The following is a 23072-nucleotide window of genomic DNA, read 5'->3' on the forward strand; positions in this document are numbered from 1 at the left end:
GATGTACTGAACCTGTCTCCATCTCCTTTTGAGGTAAAGGTCAGACTTCTCAAACAATCCTGGTGTTAAATGCTGGTTTCCTAATGCAGTTCGAATACGTTTCATTTTCCTGTTCAACCTTTTCCACATTTTCCTGTCTCAGCTGGGTTTTTTTTTGTCCAATAGAGTCCAATAGAGCAACTGACCTCTTCAACCTTTTCCAGTCAGAAAAGTAGTTGATCAGTTGGTGTGTGGCACTTGGTGTATCAATCATTATTGTGTTGCTGTGGTCCTTCTTGACCTCGGGATCATCAGCAGCAATGTTATACTCCAAGGTACCATCTGACTAACCAATCAGGAAGTAGACAGGCAAATCGACCAATGACAAAGCTTCTAGGAAAATCTTTGAATGCAGATTGCGGCCCCTAGATGTGTTACCTATTGATGGCTGTCTGAATACCAACACGAATAAAAAATAAAAAAGGTCAATACAATTTTGACATATTATTGCTTATAGCAGTATATAACAGCTTATAACAGTTTTGGACATATGTCCAAAACTGTTACTTTTCAGGATTCAAATTTGAAAAAAGAAAATAGGCCTATCTTGGAAACCTCATATTATGACAAGAGATTTTCTTTTTCATGTAGGCCTATTCATTGTTTATATGGATTTACATAAAACATTGACATTGATGGGTTTTCTTTTACAGCAATATTTCCCCTCCAGTAGAATTATGTGAATGTTGAAAATGCCATCTTGATACCCTCCTGCGCACTCAGATCAGCCAATGCAGGGAAGCTGGAAGTACCCTCACTAAAAACGCCGGGACAACGCTCCACACGTCCCAAACTCTTCTCCCTTCTGGCTCCAAAACTGTGGAATGCACTCCCCGTTGCAGTCAGAACTGCACCATCACTCCCAATCTTCCGCCGTAGTCTGAAAAACCACCTTTTCAGACTCCACCATGGCCCATAGCACTTACCCTACCCCCTTAGACAGCACTTTTTAGACTTAGATAGCATTTGATACAGACTTATAGCATGTTATGTAGACAGCACAATAATTGCATTGTATGTAGTCATAGCACTTCATAGTATATATGTACAGCATAGTATAGTATATATATGTATAGTTTATATGTACAGTGTCATTATATATATATATATATGTTCTAGCTACGTTCTTAGCTTACGCATAAATAAATGCTTTTTATATATGTGATGTATTCCCATGCTTTTTGTTCTTGCTTAATGTAAATCGCTCTGGATTAAGAGCGTCTGCTAAATGCCTAAATTGTAAATTATTGATAGACCCGTCAGCAAAAGTTTGATTTGCCTTCAATGTATAGATGTCAGAGGATTTTGATAACTCTGCAAGCCTCTTTCAGCCTCTTCCAACCTGGCCTGACGATGTTGGCCATGCCATTAGATAATTAGCCTGGCCCAGCCAGCGTGCAACAGCATGAGCTAATGCTAACGGTAATGGTGGTCTGCGATCTGGGAAAATGGAAGTGAAAGTGAGTGAAAATGGCCAGAAGCCTTGGCAAGGCATAACTATCCTTTGCTGCCACCGTGTTGCAGAGAAATAGTTTAAATACAAAATACTTGATATTTCTAGGTCTACAGCCACCTAGACATTCTGGGCCCTATTTTGCATTTCTTAAGTACCAGATCTTATGACTTAAAGGGACATGATGTCATGGCTCATTTCCTTCCTGGACTACAATTCCCATAATGATTTGGTGCACTGCTCCTCCTTGTGGATAGAGGGAGGGCTGTCTTACTGAGACAACATGTAGTCCAGGAAGTAAGTGAGCCCAGTGTCCATGACATCAGAGACACTGGGCACACTGCTAGAATCTAAAATATCTAAAACCACATATTACGCACGTAAAGACTCCCAGGAAAGTGTTCGAAATCTTGTAAACGTCATTAACAAGTGTCCCTTTGTTAGAAGACACAGGTTGTGAATGTTGTGGAATGTTTTTGAGGATTCTTGTCCCGTTATTAATGGAGGTGAGAATGGATTAGGGTACCCTGTTGCTGAATGGATGGAACAAACAATTTACATGTGATCCTTTTAGTATGATAAGTAGAGTGCATGTCGCCTACTCTACGCCTATTGGGATTTGGGAGTCATTTTCATTCAAATGATTTAGACTTGGAAATAGCCAACCCGTTTCCACAGCTAAAGTCATGTTCTGAATCTGACACTGAAGACAGTGATGAGTGGTAGGAGACTGCATGGATGAATCACAAAATTCAAGTTGCTCCATGACCTAAAATCAAAGTCACTCCACGATGGGAGTCGCACAAGGAAGAAACGTTTTAGTTGCGCAGATGCAAAATGTATAATCGAAAGGAACATCTGAATATGCACACAATGATTCATAAAGGGGAAAAGCCATTTACTTGCACAGTGTGTGGCAAAGACTTTACTCAACATGGTAATCTAAAATCACACATGATGACAAGTAAATGGTTTTTCCCCTGTATGAGTCATTACATTACATTACTGTAATGTAATGTAATGTAATGACTCATACAGGGGAAAAACCATTTACTTGCAACGTTTGTGGCAAGGGCTGTAGTCAAAATGGGGAATTAAAATAAGTTAAGAACGCATGGGGACACATACAGGAGAAAGGCCCTTTGGCTGTAAGGTTTGTCTCGGATTTAGTCGGATTAAATCTAGTAAAAACACACATGAGGACTCACACAGGGGAAAGGTGTAAAGTATGTGGCAAAAGGTTTAGTAAAATTAGTAGTCTAAAAAGCACACATGAAGACATACAGAGGGACAAGCTGTAAAATGACGAGAAAATGATAATCTATTTTCAACTTTTTTTAAAATCTATTTTCAACCTGCTGATAGGTTATTGATAGGACAATGTCAAAATCATTGTCTGTCCACATTTGTGTGTGTTCATTTCATTAAGGTATTCACATTAATTATGAACATCTTGTTCTGTGAACTATACAGTAACAAGAACTGCTTCATTTTACATCCTGCATACCAAACTACTGGAAGACAATATAGGAGTATTAATTGTATAGTCTACACACCTTTTACTTGAACAAGTGTTACATTGAACATGACAGGAGTACGCATTCATGTTACGGTGTGTATACATGCTGTCTGTTGTACTTAGCCTGTACTGTAACTACATGTAAATCTAGTGGAGAATAGGTGTGTGTAAGTATGGTGACACATCCCTTATTTCATAGTATTTGTATGAATGAAACATGTGACTTTGTGACACATTAGGCTACTTTCAGTTTGGCCAGTTACTCTTGATGGACTATTGAGTCAGTTGTGTGTAGATGTGTGTGGTTTACATGTACAGTAAGCATGATGCTACTGTACACTCTATGGTTTACATGTACACATGCCAGTTATAACACCAATTATTCCAGTATTTATGGTAGGCTATGGGGATTCCATATTTATGTAACTTGTTCGAAGAGTAAGAACACACAGGTTGTGAATGTTGTGGAATGTTTTGGAGGATGTTTTGCCCCATTGTTAATGGACAGGTGAGAATGGCTTAGGGTGTTTAACCCTGTTGAATGGATGGAACATCAATTTGCATGTGATCCTTGTAGTATAAGTAGAGTGCATATTATCGCCTACTCCTACAGTAGGCCTATTGTGTGAATGGAGTCTAACATGCATACAGGATAGGGGATAATTTGCATTTAAGTTATTTAGACTGGAACATACTTATCCTCCTGCAACACCATCTGAAAGGGGACAAAAGCAACTTGATCTATTTTCCATTTCTACATTAGGATTTTACAAGGTTAAACATTAACTAAGATCACTGCACACATAGACAATATATACAGTCATTCTATGAAGTCATTCTGTCATGGTCAAATAGATATTTCACACATGCATGTTTATAGAGTGTATCTCTGCGTAGGGCATTATAGTACCCTCATTTTCATCTGAGGGAGGTACAAATTATTTCTTTGGCCCATGCGGTCGTGGAATGAACTACAGACCAGACTCAAATTGGCACCAGAAATTCCCCTGAGAAGTTTCAAAAGGATCACCGCTGGTGTACTGTCCAACAATGTGCTATTGTCTGTTCTGTAATATATTTCATTCATATCTGTCGATTGTTTTTGCTCTTATACGTAGCATTTTTGTTTTCTCTTCCCTGCTTGTATTATTTGTTTTGTTATGATTCCTGAATATGTGTTTTCTATTAAGGCAACCATCCGAGGTAGAACAGGAAAGTTACATATAGTGCAGCTTTTTACTAAATCTGAATGTCATTATAAAATGTTTTATTTGCTTAATGTTTTATAGAAAACACATTGAATTACCTTGTTGTTGGGAGCAGTGATTGGCCTGTTTTGTGCTATTGTTAGCGTGTGCCACACTCTCACTCTGATTGGACCATCAGGGCCCTCTGTTAGTATTTAACAAGTGTTTGTTCTGCTTGGTGTCACATTAATCTCTGCTAGTTGTTAAGAGCTGAACTTACTCTGCACTAGCTAGTTAGTTAACTTTATGTTTCTTATTATGCGGTTTAACTGTTTGTCTGTATAGGTCAGTTGAGCATTCCCTAAAATGGTTGCATTGGCAATAGTCAATAGTTATTTGTGGCAGCGGTGGCCGAACGGATTGCGGAGCGGTCTTGATACCGGAAGGTCGCATGTTCGAATCAGCGGTCCGACACGTTCAAATTACCACCGCTGAAGTGCCCTTGAGCAAGGCATTGAACCACTACCATGAAATGTTCTATGAGCAGGGCCTGGCTGGAAACAAGTTATTGAGCTTAGCCCAGATACCCTGGGTAAATATAGTAACTTTGCATAGTGCTTTGCATAGTGACTTTCAGACTTATTTCAACAAAAGCTTTAAACAAAGATTAGAGCAGGGAGTTTTAAGGATGCTGAATATATGCAGGTTAATTTTACTGAATGAGTTTCCAACATCAACTACACAATCATATTAAATACTGCAATATCATTCAAAAGTTGAATTGTTTTATCTTTTGCCTAGACGTCCTGCTCCTCCCTGTGTGTAAAGAGGAGGTTTTTCCTAAGAAGCAAGATGGGAGCTCCAGTCTGGTCCAGGAGAAACCAGAGTCTCCACAGTTTAAAGAGGAACAGCAGGAGCTACTTCAAAGATCAGAAGATGCTGATGGATCAATGCTTATATTATTATCAGTGAAAAGTGAAGATCGTGATGAAAACAAGACAGGCTACCTTCACCTCCCTGTGTGTAAAGAGGATGTGCAGTAGGAGAGAACCTCCAGTCAGGTCCAGGAGGAACCCAGTTATCCACCGATTAAAGAGGAACCCAATGAGCTACTTCAAAGATCAGAGGAGGATGGTGGATCAAAAGAGACATTACTAGCAGTGAAAGATGAAGATAATAACGAAAACATACAAACAGAACATGTAGCCAACACCTCATCTCAACACAAGGAAACACACGCTGATGTAGAGGACTGCGGAACATCACAACCAACTAGTGATGATCAGCTCCTCCTTTCACACTGTTCTGAATCTGACACTGAAGACAGTGACAAGTGGGATGAGACCATGGTTTACCAGTCAGGGGTAAACACACCACACAATACACCAAAACAAAGTCACTCCATAATGAGTCACACAGGGAAGAAAAGTTTTAGTTGCACATATTGTGGCAAAATGTTTAACCGAAATGTTTATCTGAAGAAGCATACAATGATTCATACCGGGGAAAAACCCTTTACTTGTACAGTGTGTGGCAAAGGCTTTAGTCAACATTGTCATCTAAAATCACACACGATGACTCATACAGGGGAAAAATCTTTTGAGTGTAAAGGCTTTATTCGCATAGATAAGCTAAAAGCACACATGATGACTCATACAGGGGAAAAGCCCTTTACCTGTACAGTTTGTGGCAAGGGCTGTAGTCAAAATAGGGACTTAAAACGACACATGAGGACTCATACAGGGGGAAAGCCTTTTGAGTGTTGTGGCTAAAGGTTTAGTAAAATATGAAATATGAAAACGCACATGAAGACACATACAGAGGGAGAAGCTGTTAAATGATGAGTGCTTTTTTCAGAGAGGCCAATTGAGTTGACACATAATTCTCACCAAATTAATCCAGCTAGATATATTCAACATGATTGACTATAAAATGATAGGTTACTGTGATAATGTGATCATTTATAAACCCATTCATTATCATATGAATTATTCAAGATCATGCACTAGTGGTGTAGTAATTGTTGATGTGTGATGTCACCACACACAATCCCTTATTTTGATCATTTGTTTAGATTCTTTAGCGTTGTTTGTCCTAATTGAATGTTGAATTGTAAAGGCAGGGTTTACTCTGTAAAAAAATGCATGTTCATATTTTATTGTTTTTCAAATAAAGGTTTAACAGCTATGGTCCTTTATGTGTGTTCATTACAGAAAGGTCAGCACAACACATTGGAGGAGGAGTTTCACCTCCTTTAATTATCTGGCTGCTGTCTGTTCACTCTCAATCTGACTGATTAAAATGTGTGAAAAAAACAAGAGCTGCTTCATTCTGTGATCAGTATGGACAACACTTCTCTAACAGATTATGAGGATGAAGCTTTCCTCTACTCTACAACCAATAAATTGACAGCCAACACAGACTACTGGATATGGTTTTACAACCAATCGTCAAACTAGGTAGGTCAAATCACTATAGGCCTACTGCATTGGGCATTGGCAATAGTGTTATAGTTATAATAACTTCATTTTAAACTGGTCTTATAGAGCGGGAGTTATGAGGATGCTGAATATATACAGGTTTATTTTACTGAATACAAATATTAAACACTGCAATATCATCTTGATCATTATGTAGCAGTATGGGCGTTGGCTTCCACTCTGCCCATTCTCCTCCCAATAATCAGTGGGCTGATTGCTTGCAGTATATAAGCAGCACACACTCTGCCTGTGTTAGCATCTCCTCAGTTGGTGTTCCTGAATAGAGCTGGCCCTTTGGACTTCAGCATGCCACGCAGTCCCACTGTGTGTGCAGGTCCTTCATGCATCCCTCAAACAAAGCTGGCCTGATGGGCTTCAGTATTGTTTGACCCAGGTATGCTCTCGTGCCTGCAGTCAGTGTATATTGTTATAGACTAGAGTTATGGTCATGAAATTGACCGGTTGTCTCTTGCTTTTTAGTCTGTGCGTTACCGTCCATCTCTGCACGGACGGCACCCCCCTCCCTTCTCGGGTTGTCTACCCTTTGTGTGTGCCTGGAGGCTGCCTGTGCATCTTGCCCCTAAACGAGTGGTAGGTTTGTTTGTGTAGTGTAGATGTTTGTTGTGTAATATAATTGATCTTAACTTACGCCTTATTGAAATGGCCTGGCTGGTAACACTGCCAAGCCACACTTCTGTTTTGCCTTGCCTGAATATAGTTTCAACTTTCAACACTGACCAACCACTGATCAAAGGAAGATTCATTCTGATTATGTTATGTGAACTGGGAATGCCCTGATCAGACACTGTTTATTGTGGAAATGTGTTTAAACCTGTATGTCTACAAATTCCCTAATGCATTTGATCTCTCTTTGTTAGCTTTGGTGCTGAGGCCCCAAGTCTGGACCAGGCGACGCCCGTCCCAGTGGTAGTGGTATGCCCTTCCCTTTTTGTGTGCCATTCAGATTGTTTTTATTTGTTTTTGTGTGCTGTGGCTTGGGGTAGCTGGTTCCCTATCACCCTTGGAAACCCTCATCACCAGTCCCAGAGTGCCACGATGTGTAATTCTGAAGTACCGTAATACAGTTTTTAACCTGTTTATGTCTAGTGTTTGTATACTTTTGTACGTTATTCCACGCCTCTGCCTCCAATCCTTAACAGTACAACGCACCTTGTGGGGAGTGATCATGTGCTCAGGAGGTTTACTTAGCTCACCCAAAACTATTTCCTATGGTGCAATTGCCTAGGTGGTGTAGTTGGCTACCTTAATTAATACCCCCCTGCTACAATTACAAAGACAAATTGGACCTCGATATAGTGTTGTCAGCATTCAACCGTTAATTGTTATTCAACATGATGGACTATGACTGTGTTGTTTGTCATGTATTGGTACCTGCAGCTGATAGAATAAGAAAAAAAGTAATATTCATTATTCATTAATATGCATGCACTATAGTGGTGTATTTGTAACTCACTGCTGTGTGTTGATGTATGTTGTTTGGACTAACAGATTATCATGGCATATTTTCATCACTTGGTTTGATAATTTGTTTAGATTGTATTTTTATATTCATATAATGTATAATGTCAACTATACAATCGTGTATAATGTAATGTCAACTATTTACAAAAAAAAACTACTATGTTCACAATCAATTGTTTTTCAAATACATGTTTGACAGCTACAGGTCCTTTGTGTGCGTGTTCATGACGGTTTCAACAATGTGCTATTGTCTGTTTTGTGTTCCACATTTGAAATGCCAATACTGTGTACTTTTCTTAATAAAGATCTATGTACATGAGCAACCGACCATCATTGTTCACTCAACTGAACACTTACCTTTTCAATATATACTTCAGGTCTCCAACCCTGTAATTGGGAGTGGCATAGTAACTGTGATACTAGGAGTACCATTTAGTTACATAAAGTTATGTTATTTCAAAAATATATTATTATTCTTTCATTCGTCCCTTATTTGTTTTGTAACGTAAAACATGTGTTCTAAATTTGAACGTGTCCAAAACTCTCTCAATCTCAGATGGAATGCTTGGCTGTGCTACGTCGTAACCCACACACAATCTGAGGCTGGGGGGAAAAAGCCTTGTGTTCTCTGGGCCCTGGTCATGGAATAACCTACAGACTCAAATTGGCTTTTGTGATTTAAAAGAATGCCATGGGCACACGTTCCATACACAGCTAAAATATGCATGTTTGCTGCTGCCTTTCATTGAGATATTTTAAATGATTCTTCTACACAACGACAATGTATTATCTTTATTGCATTTATTTCATTCATATTTGCTCTTATAGCATTTTTGTTTTCTCTTCCCTGCTTGTTTTATTTGTTTTGCTATGATTCCTGAAGATGTGTTTTCTATTAAGGCAACCAGGTTCAAATCCGACAGGAAAGTTACATAGTGCAGCTTTTTACTAAATCTGAATGTCCTTATAAAATGTGTTGTGGCTGATAATAATTCCCAATGAATTACTCATGCCGGCAGGCTAAACCTGGGAGCTAAAAACAATCTTTAATGACGCGCCACAAACAATGATAAAATGATTCATAGCCAAACAAGCTTTAAAATGTTTATATAGTTATTCAGTGCACAAAATATCACAATACAATTTCCAATAAATATATATATGTAATAAATATGTGCAAAGAAGCCAATTTAAACAGTGAGCAAACAAAACGTGAATGAACCAAAATACCAATAAAGTGCGAGTGCGGTCAACAAAAAGTATCGCTCCCAGCTCACCCTGCCTCAAAGTTCAAGCATCCTGAGAGTGAGCTGGTAGACACCTATATTTGTGACCCGTCTGGTGGCCACCCACAGAGGCGCTCCCACCAATAATGGAGCGTCAATGCGGTGCCCACACCCATCACCAACTAAGTGAGAATAACCATAGGCTAAGCACTCTTTGGCTCCTACATTCCGGCCCCTAATTAAGCCTGGGCATTAATTACACACTCATTAATATGTAGGAGCACATGATTAGCCTTAGCAAAACTTACAATAGTTCCAAAATAGAAATTCAATGTAAATTCAATTCATAATGCATAATCGATTGTGTCTTCATCCATATTCTCCTCTCCGTCTTGCAAATAGAAACAAGGAGAACGAGAGAGAGAGAGAAAAAGGTTTAAAGAGCTCGAGAGCTCCAAGCGAAAAAGGATCCAAGGAGCATGAGTGCTCCAAGTGAGAATTAATCTCTCTGCTTCCTGAAGCTACGGAGGTCTGCGTGTTCTCATGTAGCTTCTCTCCATGGAGACCTGGCTGAATAAGAAGCCTCCTATTCTGAGCCAGATCCAACGTCCTCTTGAACCTGAGAAGCCAACCAACCATATCTCTCAACCAGTACCAAGACAGAATGTAACTGGCGAACAGCGTGTTCAAGTCTGCAGGCTCATTGGCCTGAACTGCCCTCACGGACACATCGTCTGGAGAGAACTTTCCAGAGAGATTGAGTTGTTCTGGCCACTCCATTTCACCTGATATCCAAGTATTGGACCTTGAGGATTCCACACTGGTCCCTCTGTCTGTCATCACCACCACTGCAGCTGTCAACTCCATGCAAGGAATTGTGATGGATTCCAGCGCCTTACCCAAGAGCAAAGCACAGTGGGCCTGATGAAGTTCCCGCAGCCAGGCTGTACACTCCTGGGCAGCACTAGCTGGTAAGGCATCACTCCAGCCCATCTGACTTCTGCACAGGCTTTTGGCACTTAGCACCACAGGTGCAAGGAATCCCGTGGGATGTTCAACCTTCCTGTTGTTCTGCAACCGAACGTCCAACAACTGAACAGACATTGTGGCAGACCCTGAGCTGAGGTCTTCTGTAGACCATGTAAGCTGTTCATCCTTAGTACATTCAGGGACGTCTGCCTTCGTCTGCTGCTCCCACAGCTGGTCAAGTCTGGCGACCGAGATCCGGTTGACGGTGACGTGACTCACACAAGCGGTGTCGGTTTTGCTGCCCCCTCCTATGGGACCATTCACGGTCCAACCCAACATAGTTCTGACCGCATAAGGACCACCGTCAACACTCCTAACCACCTCCCACGGCTCCAAAGCCTTGGGAACATTGGTGCCAATGAGAAGATCCACCCCTGAGTTGATAGCCGTGATGTTGATGTGCTCAAGGTGCGGCCAGTTCCGCAGATCTTCCTGCCTAGGAATGTTACCTTTGTGTACAGGCATGTTCTTCTGCGTGAAGACTGCAGGAAGCTCACAGAAACAATCTGTGTCCAGCCCAGCTACCTCCAAAAACACAACTTGACTGCTGACCACCTTCTCCTGACCCATTGTCCTTAGGAGAATGTCAGACCTTTTTCCTGAGAGGTTCAGCCGCTTCATGCGCTTCAGAATGAAGCCGAGCTCCCAAGATCAAGAAATGCATAGGTCACCAACGTCTGACCTTTCTTGGACTTCATCCCGAACGGTAAGTGTCGTATCTTATGACACGAGACCATACAAACTTAACCAAAACGGGAGAGCAAGAGAATTGTGTGAGACACGGCAGACAGCAGATTAGATGTTCCTCAGAGATGTTTTATTTCGAAGTATACAGCATAGCAAAGCATGGCATAGGCTCCTCCGGCGGCCTTACGCCGTCCCAGACTGACTGACAATTTGACATAGAAATCAACTTGCTTAAGTACAGTTTTACACAATACACATAGCTCCAGACAGCTGGCCCCCTAGATAGGTAGAGACCCTTTGATCCATTTCAACAGTGACCACTTTGAACCCCTGTTTTAGCATTTGATTGCTCTAGGTGTGAGTGTGTGACTCAGGAACTGAACTCAAACAAAAGGCACTGAAGAGCCATCCACACCCCGGGGGTCCCGAGCCAAGTGCTTGAAGTTTGAGACAAGCATCTCGGACCGACACCTCCAAATAGGATGAGCTAAAATAGGTCTACTGCATGTAAACACATGTCACATTTTGTAAGAGAACATGAGATATTGAAGAATTATGGATTCATAATTCACCACATTCCCCCTTTGACAAACTCTAGTCTGTCACTATGAAATATGAAACCATAATTATCTTACCAGTTACCACCCCCCTTGATCCTCAGTTTAACAATACACTCAAGACACCAGAATAACAGCATTACAGTACAGAACTTCCCAAATGGTTTTCAAACACAGACATTCAAGATTACACAACTCGTCATAAATGATTTCATTTACAGTAAGTACAAATACAATTTCGTATCAGTAAATTAAACCCTCTTCAAACACTGTATTCGGCTGCCAATTTAATCACTATCCTGACAAGTAATCTTAAACAATGAATAATGGAAAATGATTAGTAAGTTACAATTAGCTGACGTTTAAACAAGACATTGCCGCTTTCAGGAAATTTAGGACGTGCCATAACATATCTATACGTTTATAATGCTTTAAATAAAACTCTGCTCCACTAAGGTATATAGAACATACACACCAAATCACATGAAACTCTCTCTTTGGAGTTTCACAGGACCAAAATCAAAATAAGTCTCCAGACCTATCCTGACCATAAACAAATACATTAACAGGCCAGAGTTTAAGCAATATTTAACTAATTAATACTCTCTTCACGTCTCTAGGAAAACACCTATTTGATTCACAATTAGGCTACTTATGAACCAACTTACCTAATTATACGACAAAACATACCAACATGAGGCCTATTTTTTCATGTTGAAACAAACATGACGCACAATTTTGAAAACAGAGAGAAGGAAAGTCCATCTTTTCTCTGTACGGACAAAGGAAATTCTTCTGTATTCTGCATTCCGTTACCTCAAAGTTCGCTTCAGCCACGGACCAAGTTGAGAAAATGTTCACCGCTGTTTTCGCTGAAAGCTCTCGAAGCAAACTCTCATCATCTCATCATCTCTCCCCCCCACCCAGCTCTGAAACAACAGAGATGGGAAAACGAGAAAGAAAAGGCAACATCTTCATCACAGACCCCTGCTCAGGTCCGCGAAGGCCCTCAGCTTGCGTCGTCAGTCGGCCACGGAAAGCCAAGCCACCGCCACGGAGATGTGTCCTTCTTCGGCACGTGACGTGCGTGCAATGTGTGATCAGTACACTGCATACTACACGGCCGCCGTTTGACACTGTCCTCTTGTCCACCTCGAAATGAACTCCCGAAAGTGGAAACCGCCGCGCCAAGCGTCGAGTGGTCGCCTCACCCCGTCGTGGACCTCCGCTGGCGTCCCCGTGCCGTGCTGCGCTGCATCGCTCCCCTGCTCGCCGTCCCCCGCGTAGAGTTGATGATCGAAGGCCCCCGTGTGGCTGTCCGCCCCCCGTCGACCGCTCCCCCTGCCCGCTAGCTGGAAAGAGACGCAGGCCGCCGCTGCGCAACACTCCTCATCGCGGTGGTCCGTCGTCATCCTCGTCCTCGTTCCGCTGGAACCCGTCGTCGCCGTCTCTCACAAAAACTCGCTGATTAGACTGAATAAAAAAGCCGCCGATTCTTCTCCTAACTGGTGTAAACACCATGAAGGTCGGGATCGCGCACCATCTGTCGTATCTTATGACACGAGACCATACAAACTTAACCAAAACGGGAGAGCAAGAGAATTGTGTGAGACACGGCAGACAGCAGATTAGATGTTCCTCAGAGATGTTTTATTTCGAAGTATACAGCATAGCAAAGCATGGCATAGGCTCCTCCGGCGGCCTTACGCCGTCCCAGACTGACTGACAATTTGACATAGAAATCAACTTGCTTAAGTACAGTTTTACACAATACACATAGCTCCAGACAGCTGGCCCCCTAGATAGGTAGAGACCCTTTGATCCATTTCAACAGTGACCACTTTGAACCCCTGTTTTAGCATTTGATTGCTCTAGGTGTGAGTGTGTGACTCAGGAACTGAACTCAAACAAAAGGCACTGAAGAGCCATCCACACCCCGGGGGTCCCGAGCCAAGTGCTTGAAGTTTGAGACAAGCATCTCGGACCGACACCTCCAAATAGGATGAGCTAAAATAGGTCTACTGCATGTAAACACATGTCACATTTTGTAAGAGAACATGAGATATTGAAGAATTATGGATTAATAATTCACCACAGAAGTATGGCAAGTGTGCAGTCACTCTCTCCGGCCCCAGTAAGACCACTGGACTGCACTGTGATCAAAGCGTTCTCATCCGCTACCTCTGCTTCTCCTGGTGCTTGCACTGAACTATCCTCTTCTTCAAAGTAGATATGCAACATAGTGGGATGTCTCCTACTGCACACGTTGCACACAAGGCGTTCGTAGCATTCATGGTTTCTGTGCCCAATGCACATACATCCAAAGCACAACCCTTTATCTCTCAAGAAGGACATCTTCTCAGCCAGTGTCAGATCCAGTGTCAATTTTCGTGTTGACTGTAGCGACAGTAGTCGCAAAACTACTTCTCTTGGTTTCGGAAAAGTACTGAAGTTTAGCAGGCCTCACTTCCTTCCTCGACACTGCAGGGTAAGAATCCTGGATATCTCCAAACAGTGGGTCGCTCGCAATCTTCACCTGCGCTTCAATAAATTCAACAATATCACAAAAGGTGGCTCTGCGATGCAACCTTTCCTGTAAACTGAAGGCGACCTCTCTCCACTTCTCCCTGAGCTTATACGGCAGCTTCCTAACAACTGTCTGCATGTTAGCGGGGACATCCAGTTTGTGTGTGACTCAAACTCTCCCAGGGCGTTGCAACAAGCCCACAGCAAGAAACTGTATGACTGGAGAGCTTCGACATCCTCTGGCTTCAACACTGGCCACAAGAAAACCTTATCCATATAAGCAGAGGTGATCTTCAGCGGGTTGCCAAAATACTCTTTGAGTAAGGATTTGGCCCGGTCGTAACCACTTTCAGGGGACATGAACTGACAGCTTCGAACCATATTTCTAGGCTGCCCTTTAGTATACTGCTCAAGAAAGTATAAGCAATCCTTAGCACTGCACAGTGTTTGAAGGCTCTCATGAAGGTTTGGTATTCCAAAGGATCAATTTACAATTTACAATTTAGGCATTTAGCAGACGCTCTTAATCCAGAGCGACTTACATTAGGCAAGAACAAAAGTATGGGAGTACATCACATATATAAAATGCATTTATCAAGAAACATGCGTAAGCTAAGAACGTAACTAGAACATATCTATATAATGACACTATACATATTAAATATACATATATACTATACTATGCTATACATATGTACTATGATGTGCTATGACTACATACAATGCAATTATTGTGCTGTCTACATGACATGCTATAAGTCTGTTTCAAATGCTATCTAAGTCTAAAAAGTGCTATCTAAGGGGGTAGGATAAGTGCTATGGGCCATGATGGAGTCTGAAAAGGTGGGTCTTCAGACTACGGCGGAAGATTGGGAGTGATGCTGCAGTTCTGATTGCAACGGGGAGTGCATTCCACAGTTTTGGGGCCAGAAGGGAGAAGAGTTTGGGACGTGTGGAGCGTTGTCCCGGCGTTTTTAGTGAGGGTACTTCCAGCTTTCCTGCGTTGGCTGATCTGAGTGCGCGGGAGGGTTTGTAGGGTTCAATCATGCTTGCAAGATATGGGGGAGCCATACCTTTGGTTGCTTTGAATGCCAGCATCAGAGTTTTGTATTCTGTGCGGGCAGCGACTGGGAGCCAGTGCAGGGAGCGGAGCAGGGGGGAGACATGTGAGAATTTTGGCTGGTTGAAGACCAGACGAGCTGCGGCGTTTTGGATCAGTTGGAGAGGCTTAAGTGCACATGCCGGTAGGCCAGTAAGGAGCGAATTACAATAGTCAAGTTTTGACAAGACTGTTGTCTGGATTAGGAGCTGGGCTGATTCCTGGGTGAGGAACGGTCTAATTCGTCGTATGTTATAGAGTGTGAACCTACAGGATCGAGTGACAGCTGTGATGTGAGTTTTAAACGAGAGCTGACTGTCCAGGACAACACCAAGGTTCCTGGCTGTTGGGACAGACGTTACCAGGGCGTTGTCTACGGAAATAGTTAGCTCCCGCATAGGGCAGGACTTAGCTGGGAAGAAGAGAAGCTCAGTCTTGTCTGGGTTCAGCTTGAGGTGGTTGGAGGACATCCACTGTGAGATGTCAGCCAGGCATGCAGTGATGCGCTCTTCCACCTGAGTGGCAGAGGGGGGGAAGGATAGAAACAGTTGTGTGTCATCGGCATAGCAGTGATAGGATATATTGTGAGCAGAGATGATAGTGCCAAGGGATTTGGTGTACAGTGAGAAAAAGAGCGGACCAAGTACAGATCCCTGTGGGACCCCAGTTTGGAGGGTTCGGGGGGATGATAGCAGACCTTTCCAGGAAACCTGGTAGGTCCGGTCGGTGAGATAGGAAGAGAACCACTTTAGTGCTGTCCCGCCGATGCCTAGATCCGCTAGGGTGTCTAGGAGCAGCTGGTGGTTCACTGTGTCAAATGCCGCCGATAGGTCTAGGAGAATCAGGACAGCAGAGTGGGAAGCAGCCTGCAGCATGTAGTGCTTCTGTGACTGCCAGCAGGGCAGTTTCTGTGGAGTGTGCCTTCTTGAATCCTGATTGGTTGGGATCCAGCAGGTTGTTCTGTGAGAGATGGAGAGAGAGCTGGTTGGAGACAACACGTTCAATGCTTTTAGACAGAAATGAAAGGAGTGATACCGGTCTGTAGTTCTTGACATCTGAGGGGTCAAGGGTTGGTTTTTTGAGGAGTGGAGTTACTCTGGCTGACTTTAGGGCAGATGGGAAGCAGCCTGAGGTTACTGAGGTGTTGATGATGGAGGTGATGAAGGGGAGCAGATCAGGTGCGATGGTCTGGAAGATTGGAGACGGGACAGGGTCGAGAGGACAGGTGGTAGGTCTAGTGGATGTCACTAGTTGTAGGACCTCGTCTGGGGAAAGAGGAGAGAAAGAAGACATGCATGGTAAGTTGGGGTTAGTGTTGGTTGAGTCAGATGCCACTTTATGGGGGAGGGGGGGAAAGGAGCTGCTGATATCGTCAACCTTCTTCTCAAAGTAGTTGACAAAAACATCAGCAGTGAGGGATGCAGGTTGAGTGGGGGGAGGGGGCTTAAGGAGGGAGGAGAAAGTGGAGAAGAGTTTCCTTGGGTTAGAAGTACAGGATTGGATTTTGGTGTGGTAGAAAGAGGTTTTAGCAGTGGTTAGTGAGAGGGAGAAGGCAGAGAGGAGTGAGTGAAAGTGGGAAAGATCATCAGGTAGCTTTGTCTTGTGCCACCTTCTTTCGGCTGCCCTTAGAGGTGTTCGTTCAGATCTGAGAGTTTCAGATAACCAGGGAGCCGGTGGACATGAGCGAGCTGGCCTGGATGAGAGCGGGCAGTGTTGGTCGAATGCCGATGAGATAGAGGAGAGGAAGGATGAGGTTGCAGTGTTAGGTGAGAGAGAGAGGAAGGACTCCAGGGAGGGTAGAGAGGAGAGAATAGAGGATGAGAGGGAGGAGGGGTTTAGGGACTTGAGATTGCATCGGGTGGTGGTGTTCGGAGGGTTAGTAGGTTTGGGCGGGAGGGTGGAGAGAGAGAGGGAGAAGGTTATGAAGTGGTGGTCAGACCTGATTAAGGGGGTAACAGAGAGTGTAGAGGGAGAGCAGGCTCTGGAGAACACAAGGTCCAAAACATTACCAGCCTTGTGAGTGGGAGGGGAGGGAGATAGGGAGAGGTCAAATGAGGCCAGAAGGGATGTAACGGGAAGATACTTCTCTGCTGTAGGTAGGTTGAAATCACCCAGTAGGATCAGAGGGGTGCCATTCTCCGGAAAGGAGCTGATCAGAGAATCTAGTTCTTCCAGGAAGTTCCCAAGGGTTCCTGGGGGGCGATAGAGCACAATGAGGGTTAGGGGGACTGGTTGTGATATTGAGATAGCATGAAATTCACATGTGGACAGAGAAAGGTGAGAGAGATTTAAGACACGGAAATTCCATTTGGGGGACATTAGTAGTCCTGTACCCCCCCCTGCACCTGTTGGGCGAGGGGTGTGGGTGAACTTGTGTGAAACAGAGAGGGCGGCGGGGGTAGCAGTGTTATCTGGTGTAATCCAGGTTTCAGTCAGAGCAAGGAAATGCAGAGACTTGAGGGAGGCGTGGCCTGAAATGAATTCCGGCATTTTCTTCTTGGTAGCTGCGTGGCAGTTCCAGAGGCCTCCCTCCACCACAATGTGGTGACTGGGTGAACGAGCTGGATCACCATCGAAGACTTGAATGTCACGGCGCGGGAGAAAGAACAAAGACTGCTGTTCAGCCAGAAAAGAGGTAATCTGGTTTTGTTTCTCCAAGATAGATATCAGCTGACCATAATCGGTACTGACTTGAGAATTTGCTTGGGGGTTATGCGTTCCAGCACTTTGTATAACCCTAACTGTCTCAGACCTGGGCTGCGACTGCAGCCCCACATGATTCACTTTAGGCCGAGCATCCAATGAGTGAGGATGTGGCTGCTGCTGTTCACCTGTCGACGTATACTGAGGTATCTGACCTACATGCTGCCCCACTGACACAGGCGCAAACGTCTCAGCATCAACATTCAATGTAACCTCTTGTCTATTTTTCTTGAAGTAGGAATTCATGCCATCTGCTCTACTAGCTGCAACACCCGACACTCGAGAGGTGCCAGAGACTTTCAATACGTGGATTTTAGCTGTTGATGCTGCTATCTCTATCTCCAAATCTAGCTGCTCTTTCTTCCTTCTGAGCTGCACCTCTTGCTCTTCCAGAGCCTGTTTCTCATTGAGCATCTTCTGGCGAGCGAGAAGAGCTGTCAAGTCTGCTTCTGCTATTACGCATGCAGATGCAGTAGATGAGGCAGTGGTACTAGTGGACCTACACTTACTACCTGCAGTGCTCTTTTCCCTTGATGCTTCAGCTGCAACATTAGAAATGCTATCATCTGGGTTAACATCATCAACAACAGAGGTTCCCCCCTCATCCTCGGGTGGTTCTGAAACACAGCAAGAATTGTCATTATTCACTGCACTAGACATTTCAGCATGAGGTGGGTGTGGCTGATGTGAAGTAGAAGTTAACGTTTGCATTTTTCCATTAGTGTCTGAAAGCCAAATGTTTTGTCTTTCTTGTGTGTCGACATAAGAACCTGGCCTTGAACTTGATTCCATTTTAAATTTGCATTAAATGAATCAAAATACAAAATCATTTGTATCCAAATCAAAAGTAAATACAAAGTCATTTGCATCCAAATAGTCAGCATACACATCCCTTTAGTGTGTGTGTGTGTGTGTGTGTGTGTGTGTGTGTGTGTGTGTGTGTGTGTGTGTGTGTGTGTGTGTGTGTGTGTGTGTGTGTGTGTGTGTGTGTGTGTGAATGTAGTAATTTAATGAAGGCCATTGTTCCCCTCTAAACTGCCTACTTAATCTAAACTATCAATGCAGACCCTATGTCTTCAGCATGTAACGATAGGTATTTATGTGCCTATATATCTCAATTAAGAGACGGCACTCCCGGGCCACCCGGTCCGCGGGTATTAGAAAGCGGGCCGACCCGTTCATGCGCAGGAAAAACAACAAACAATAGCCTACAACCGGAGCTATAGGATAAAGAAGCTTCGCCTACGGGGAACAATAGCAACCTGTGCGTGTGTGTGCGTGTATCGGCTGTGTTTGGGCTATGCGTGCGTGCGTGTAACGTGGACTCGGTATGACGGTATGAGTCAAACAAACAAATTAACTGAAGACTGAATGCAACCTTATGCTGCCGGTGCTCGTCCATGCACGTTCCAGTTTCCTTATTTGAAGCGCTGCGGCGAGCCAGGTAACTTTCCGACGCCAACAACGCTTCAGATACTTTTTTGTTGACAATGTTGTGGCTGATAATAATTCCCAATGAATTACTCATGCCGGCAGGCTAAACCTGGGCGCTAAAAACAATCTTTAATGACGCGCCACAAACAATGATAAAATGATTCATAGCCAAACGAGCTCATAAGTTTAAAATGTTTATATAGTTATTCAGTGCACAAAATATCACAATACAATTTCCAATAAATATATATATGTAATAAATATGTGCAAAGAAGCCAATTTAAACAGTGAGCAAACAAAACGTGAATGAACCAAAATACCAATAAAGTGCGAGTGCGGTCAACAAAAAGTATCGCTCCCAGCTCACCCTGCCTCCAAGTTCAAGCATCCTGAGAGTGAGCTGGTAGACACCTATATTTGTGACCCGTCTGGTGGCCACCCACAGAGGCGCTCCCACCAATAATGGAGCGTCAATGCGGTGCCCACACCCATCACCAACTAAGTGAGAATAACCATAGGCTAAGCACTCTTTGGCTCCTACAAAATGTTTTATTTGCTTAATGTTTTTTAGAAAACACATTGAATTGCCTTGTTGTTGGGAGCAGTGATTGGCCTGTTTTGTTCTATTGTTAGTGTGTCCCGCACCCTCACTTTGATTGGACCATCAGGGCCCTCTGTTAGTATTTAACAAGAGTATGTTCTGCTTGGTGTCACTTTAATCTCTGCTAGTTGTTAAGAGCTGAACTTACTCTGCACTAGCTGAAGCATTAAGTTTTGTTGTGCTTAATTTGACTAGATTTCCAACGTTAGTTAACTGACTTTTGTATTATTACTATCTAGTATCAGTCTCATTTCATTTCTAATTTCAAATCAAGTTTTGAGTTATGGATTTACTACAAACATTGAAGTCCTTGATCAACCAGAGACTATCTGCTGCTGCTGAAGAGATATGTTGGATAGTTGAAAGAATTCTAACAGAGTACCAGGATGAAGCCTCCCACATCAAGCAAGAAACTGACAGTGACCGCCAACGCAGACTACTGGATATGCTTTTGCAACCAATCTTCAAACTACACAGTGCAGGTTAGTCAAATCACTATACACACTATACTAAATTAATTGCTGTCGTAAAAAATAGAAGAAGGTGAAATATATGTAGTCAAATGTTTCTTATTATGCAATTTAACTGTTTGTCTGTATAGGCCAGTTGAGCATTCCCTAAAATTGTTGCATTGGCAATAGTCACAATAGTGTTATAGTTATAGTGACTGTCAGACTTATTTCAGACTGGCTTTAAACAATTAGAGTGGGGAGTTTTAAGGATGCTGAATATATGCAGGTAATTTTACTGAATAATTTTACAACAGCAACTACAAAAAACATATTATTAAACACTGCAATATCATGCAAAAGTTGAATTGTTTTATTTGTATATTTTGCCTAGACGTCCTGCTCCTCCCTGAGTGTAAAGAGGGGGTTTCTCCTAAGAAGCAAGAGGGGAGCTCCAGCAGAAACCAGAGTCTCCACAGTTTAAATAGGAACAGCAGGAGCTACTTCAAAGATCAGAAGAGGCTGATGGATCAATGCTTATATTATTATCAGTGAAAAGTGAAGATTGTGATGAAAACATGACAGACTACCTTCACCTCCATGTGTGTAAAGAGGAAGTAGTCCATGTGCAGCAGGAGAGAACCTCCAGTCAGAGCCAGGAGGAACCCAGTTATCCATCGATTAAAGAGGAACACAATGAGCTACTTCAAAGATCAGAGGAAGATGGTGGATCAAAAGAGACATTACTATCAGTGAAAGATGACGTTGTCGAAAACATACAAACAGAACCTGTAGAGGACTGCGGAACATCACAATCAACTAGTGATGATCAGCTCTTCCCTTCACACTTTTCTGAATCTGACACTGAAGACAGTGACGAGTGGGAGGAGACCCTGGTTGACCAGTCAGGTTTAAACACACTTAAATCACACAATACACAACATATGGATGACCCCAACCCCCAAAGCAAAGTCACTCCATAATGAGTCACACAGGGAAGAAAAGTTTTAGTTGCACATATTGTGGCAAAATGTTTAACCGAAATGTTCATCTGAAGATGCATACAATGATTCATACCGGGGAAAAACCCTTTACTTGCACAGTGTGTGGCAAAAGCTTTAGTCAACATGGTCATCTAAAATCACACACAATGACTCATACAGGGGAAAAACCTTTTGAGTGTAAAGTTTGTGAAAAAGGCTTTATTCGCATAGATAATCTAAAAGCACACATGATTACTCATACAGGGGAAAAGCCCTTTACCTGTACTGTGTGTGGCAAGGGCTTTAGTCAAAATAGGGACTTAAAACGACACATGAGGACTCATACAGGGGGAAAATACTTTTGAGTGTAAAGTTAATATGTTAAATAATGACTGTATGTACATGTATCGGGAATGTATAAACTCATTCATTATCATATTAATTAATTCAAGATCATCCCTTATTTTGATCATTAGGCAAGGTTTACTCGGTAAAAAAATGCATGTTCATATTTTCTTATTTTTCAAATAAAGGTTTAACAGCTATGGTCATTTATGTGTGTTCATTACAGAAAGGTCATCACAACACATGTTTCACCTCCTTTAATTATCTGGCTGCTGTCTATTCACTCTCAATCTGACTGATTAGAATGTGAGAAACACAGTGAATGGAATGATAGGAGCGACACACTGCATTAGCATTAAAACGTTAAGGCTGTACCCTAGCCCTTTTTTTAGGACTCGAACTTCGGCAGGAATTTTCGAGCGAACATCCGGACCATTTGTTTCTAATTCATTTAAAAAATAACCTTTGAGATGTCTCGATCAGAGGGCAGCGCGTCTCCCCTGCTCTTTATCAATCTCTCTCGTCTCTCCCAACACACACACACACACACACACACACACACACACACACACACAGTCAAGCGGCTCCGCGAAAACAGCTGATCTGCGAGCTTGCTGGCAGACGACAGCGTATAGTTTGCTCGTTAGCTGTCACTCGTTCATTTGTTCCACCTGTGTAGAAGCGCATTGAAGTGGGCACAGGGCAAAAGCAGAACCTCTGTCACCGTGACCGTTTTGCTTAACAATGATCAGAGTTCACTTCTTTTCAGCAATAGGCTATGTGATGCTAGAGAGCATATGCTAATATATTATGGCTGCTAAGAACGGTTCCCTCTATCAGCGATCATGCTGGTGTGTGTGTGTGTGTGTGAGTGAGTGAGTGAGACGCGTCAGACATTCCATTCAATGGAACTCTTTTGTTCTCACAGAACAAGGTGAGAAAGGTCAATCACCTCAGCTGTAGGCCAATCAGCAAATTAATGTGCAGTTGTGCACGGGAGACTTTGGAGAGGGACAGAAGAACAAGGAGACATTTCTTTAAAAGAGCATAACTTCTGACAGGAATGCACTAGAAACCTACTTTTTTTTACATGCTCATATCGCATTCTCGCCGAGATATATTTTCGAGTAAATAAAAAAGGAAAAAAATAATATTTTTGTTTTAATAAAAATAATACAAAATAAAAAAAACGAATGGTTCAAGCACATTAATTAAGATTCGAGTGCCAACCCTAACGAGCGAACATTCGAACCTTGAATGTTTGGGGACAGCC

The 23072-nt window shown here is 42.9% G+C and overlaps 1 protein-coding gene and 1 long non-coding RNA gene across 2 annotated transcripts in view; both read left to right on the forward strand.

Moving 5' to 3' along the window:
- The window catches only part of LOC306926361 (uncharacterized protein), a gene marked incomplete at its 3' end in the record, with an annotated part of 28934 nt that extends 23693 nt beyond the window's left edge, over positions 1–5241 (forward strand). The window contains exon 4 of the mRNA XM_079505627.1: positions 5000–5241. Coding sequence (XP_079361753.1) covers positions 5000–5241 — 242 coding nt within the window. The remainder of the gene's footprint in view (positions 1–4999) is intronic.
- Positions 5242–6950: 1709 nt separating this feature from the next.
- LOC306927200 lies at positions 6951–8479 on the forward strand. The gene is made up of 3 exons (XR_013790501.1): positions 6951–7072; positions 7159–7269; positions 7557–8479. It is a non-coding gene; the product is annotated as an uncharacterized lncRNA (long non-coding RNA).
- The last annotated feature ends 14593 nt before the right edge of the window (positions 8480–23072 follow it).

This window comes from Electrona antarctica, assembly GCF_951216825.1.
Source record: "Electrona antarctica genome assembly, chromosome: 7".
Lineage (NCBI taxonomy): Eukaryota > Metazoa > Chordata > Actinopteri > Myctophiformes > Myctophidae > Electrona > Electrona antarctica.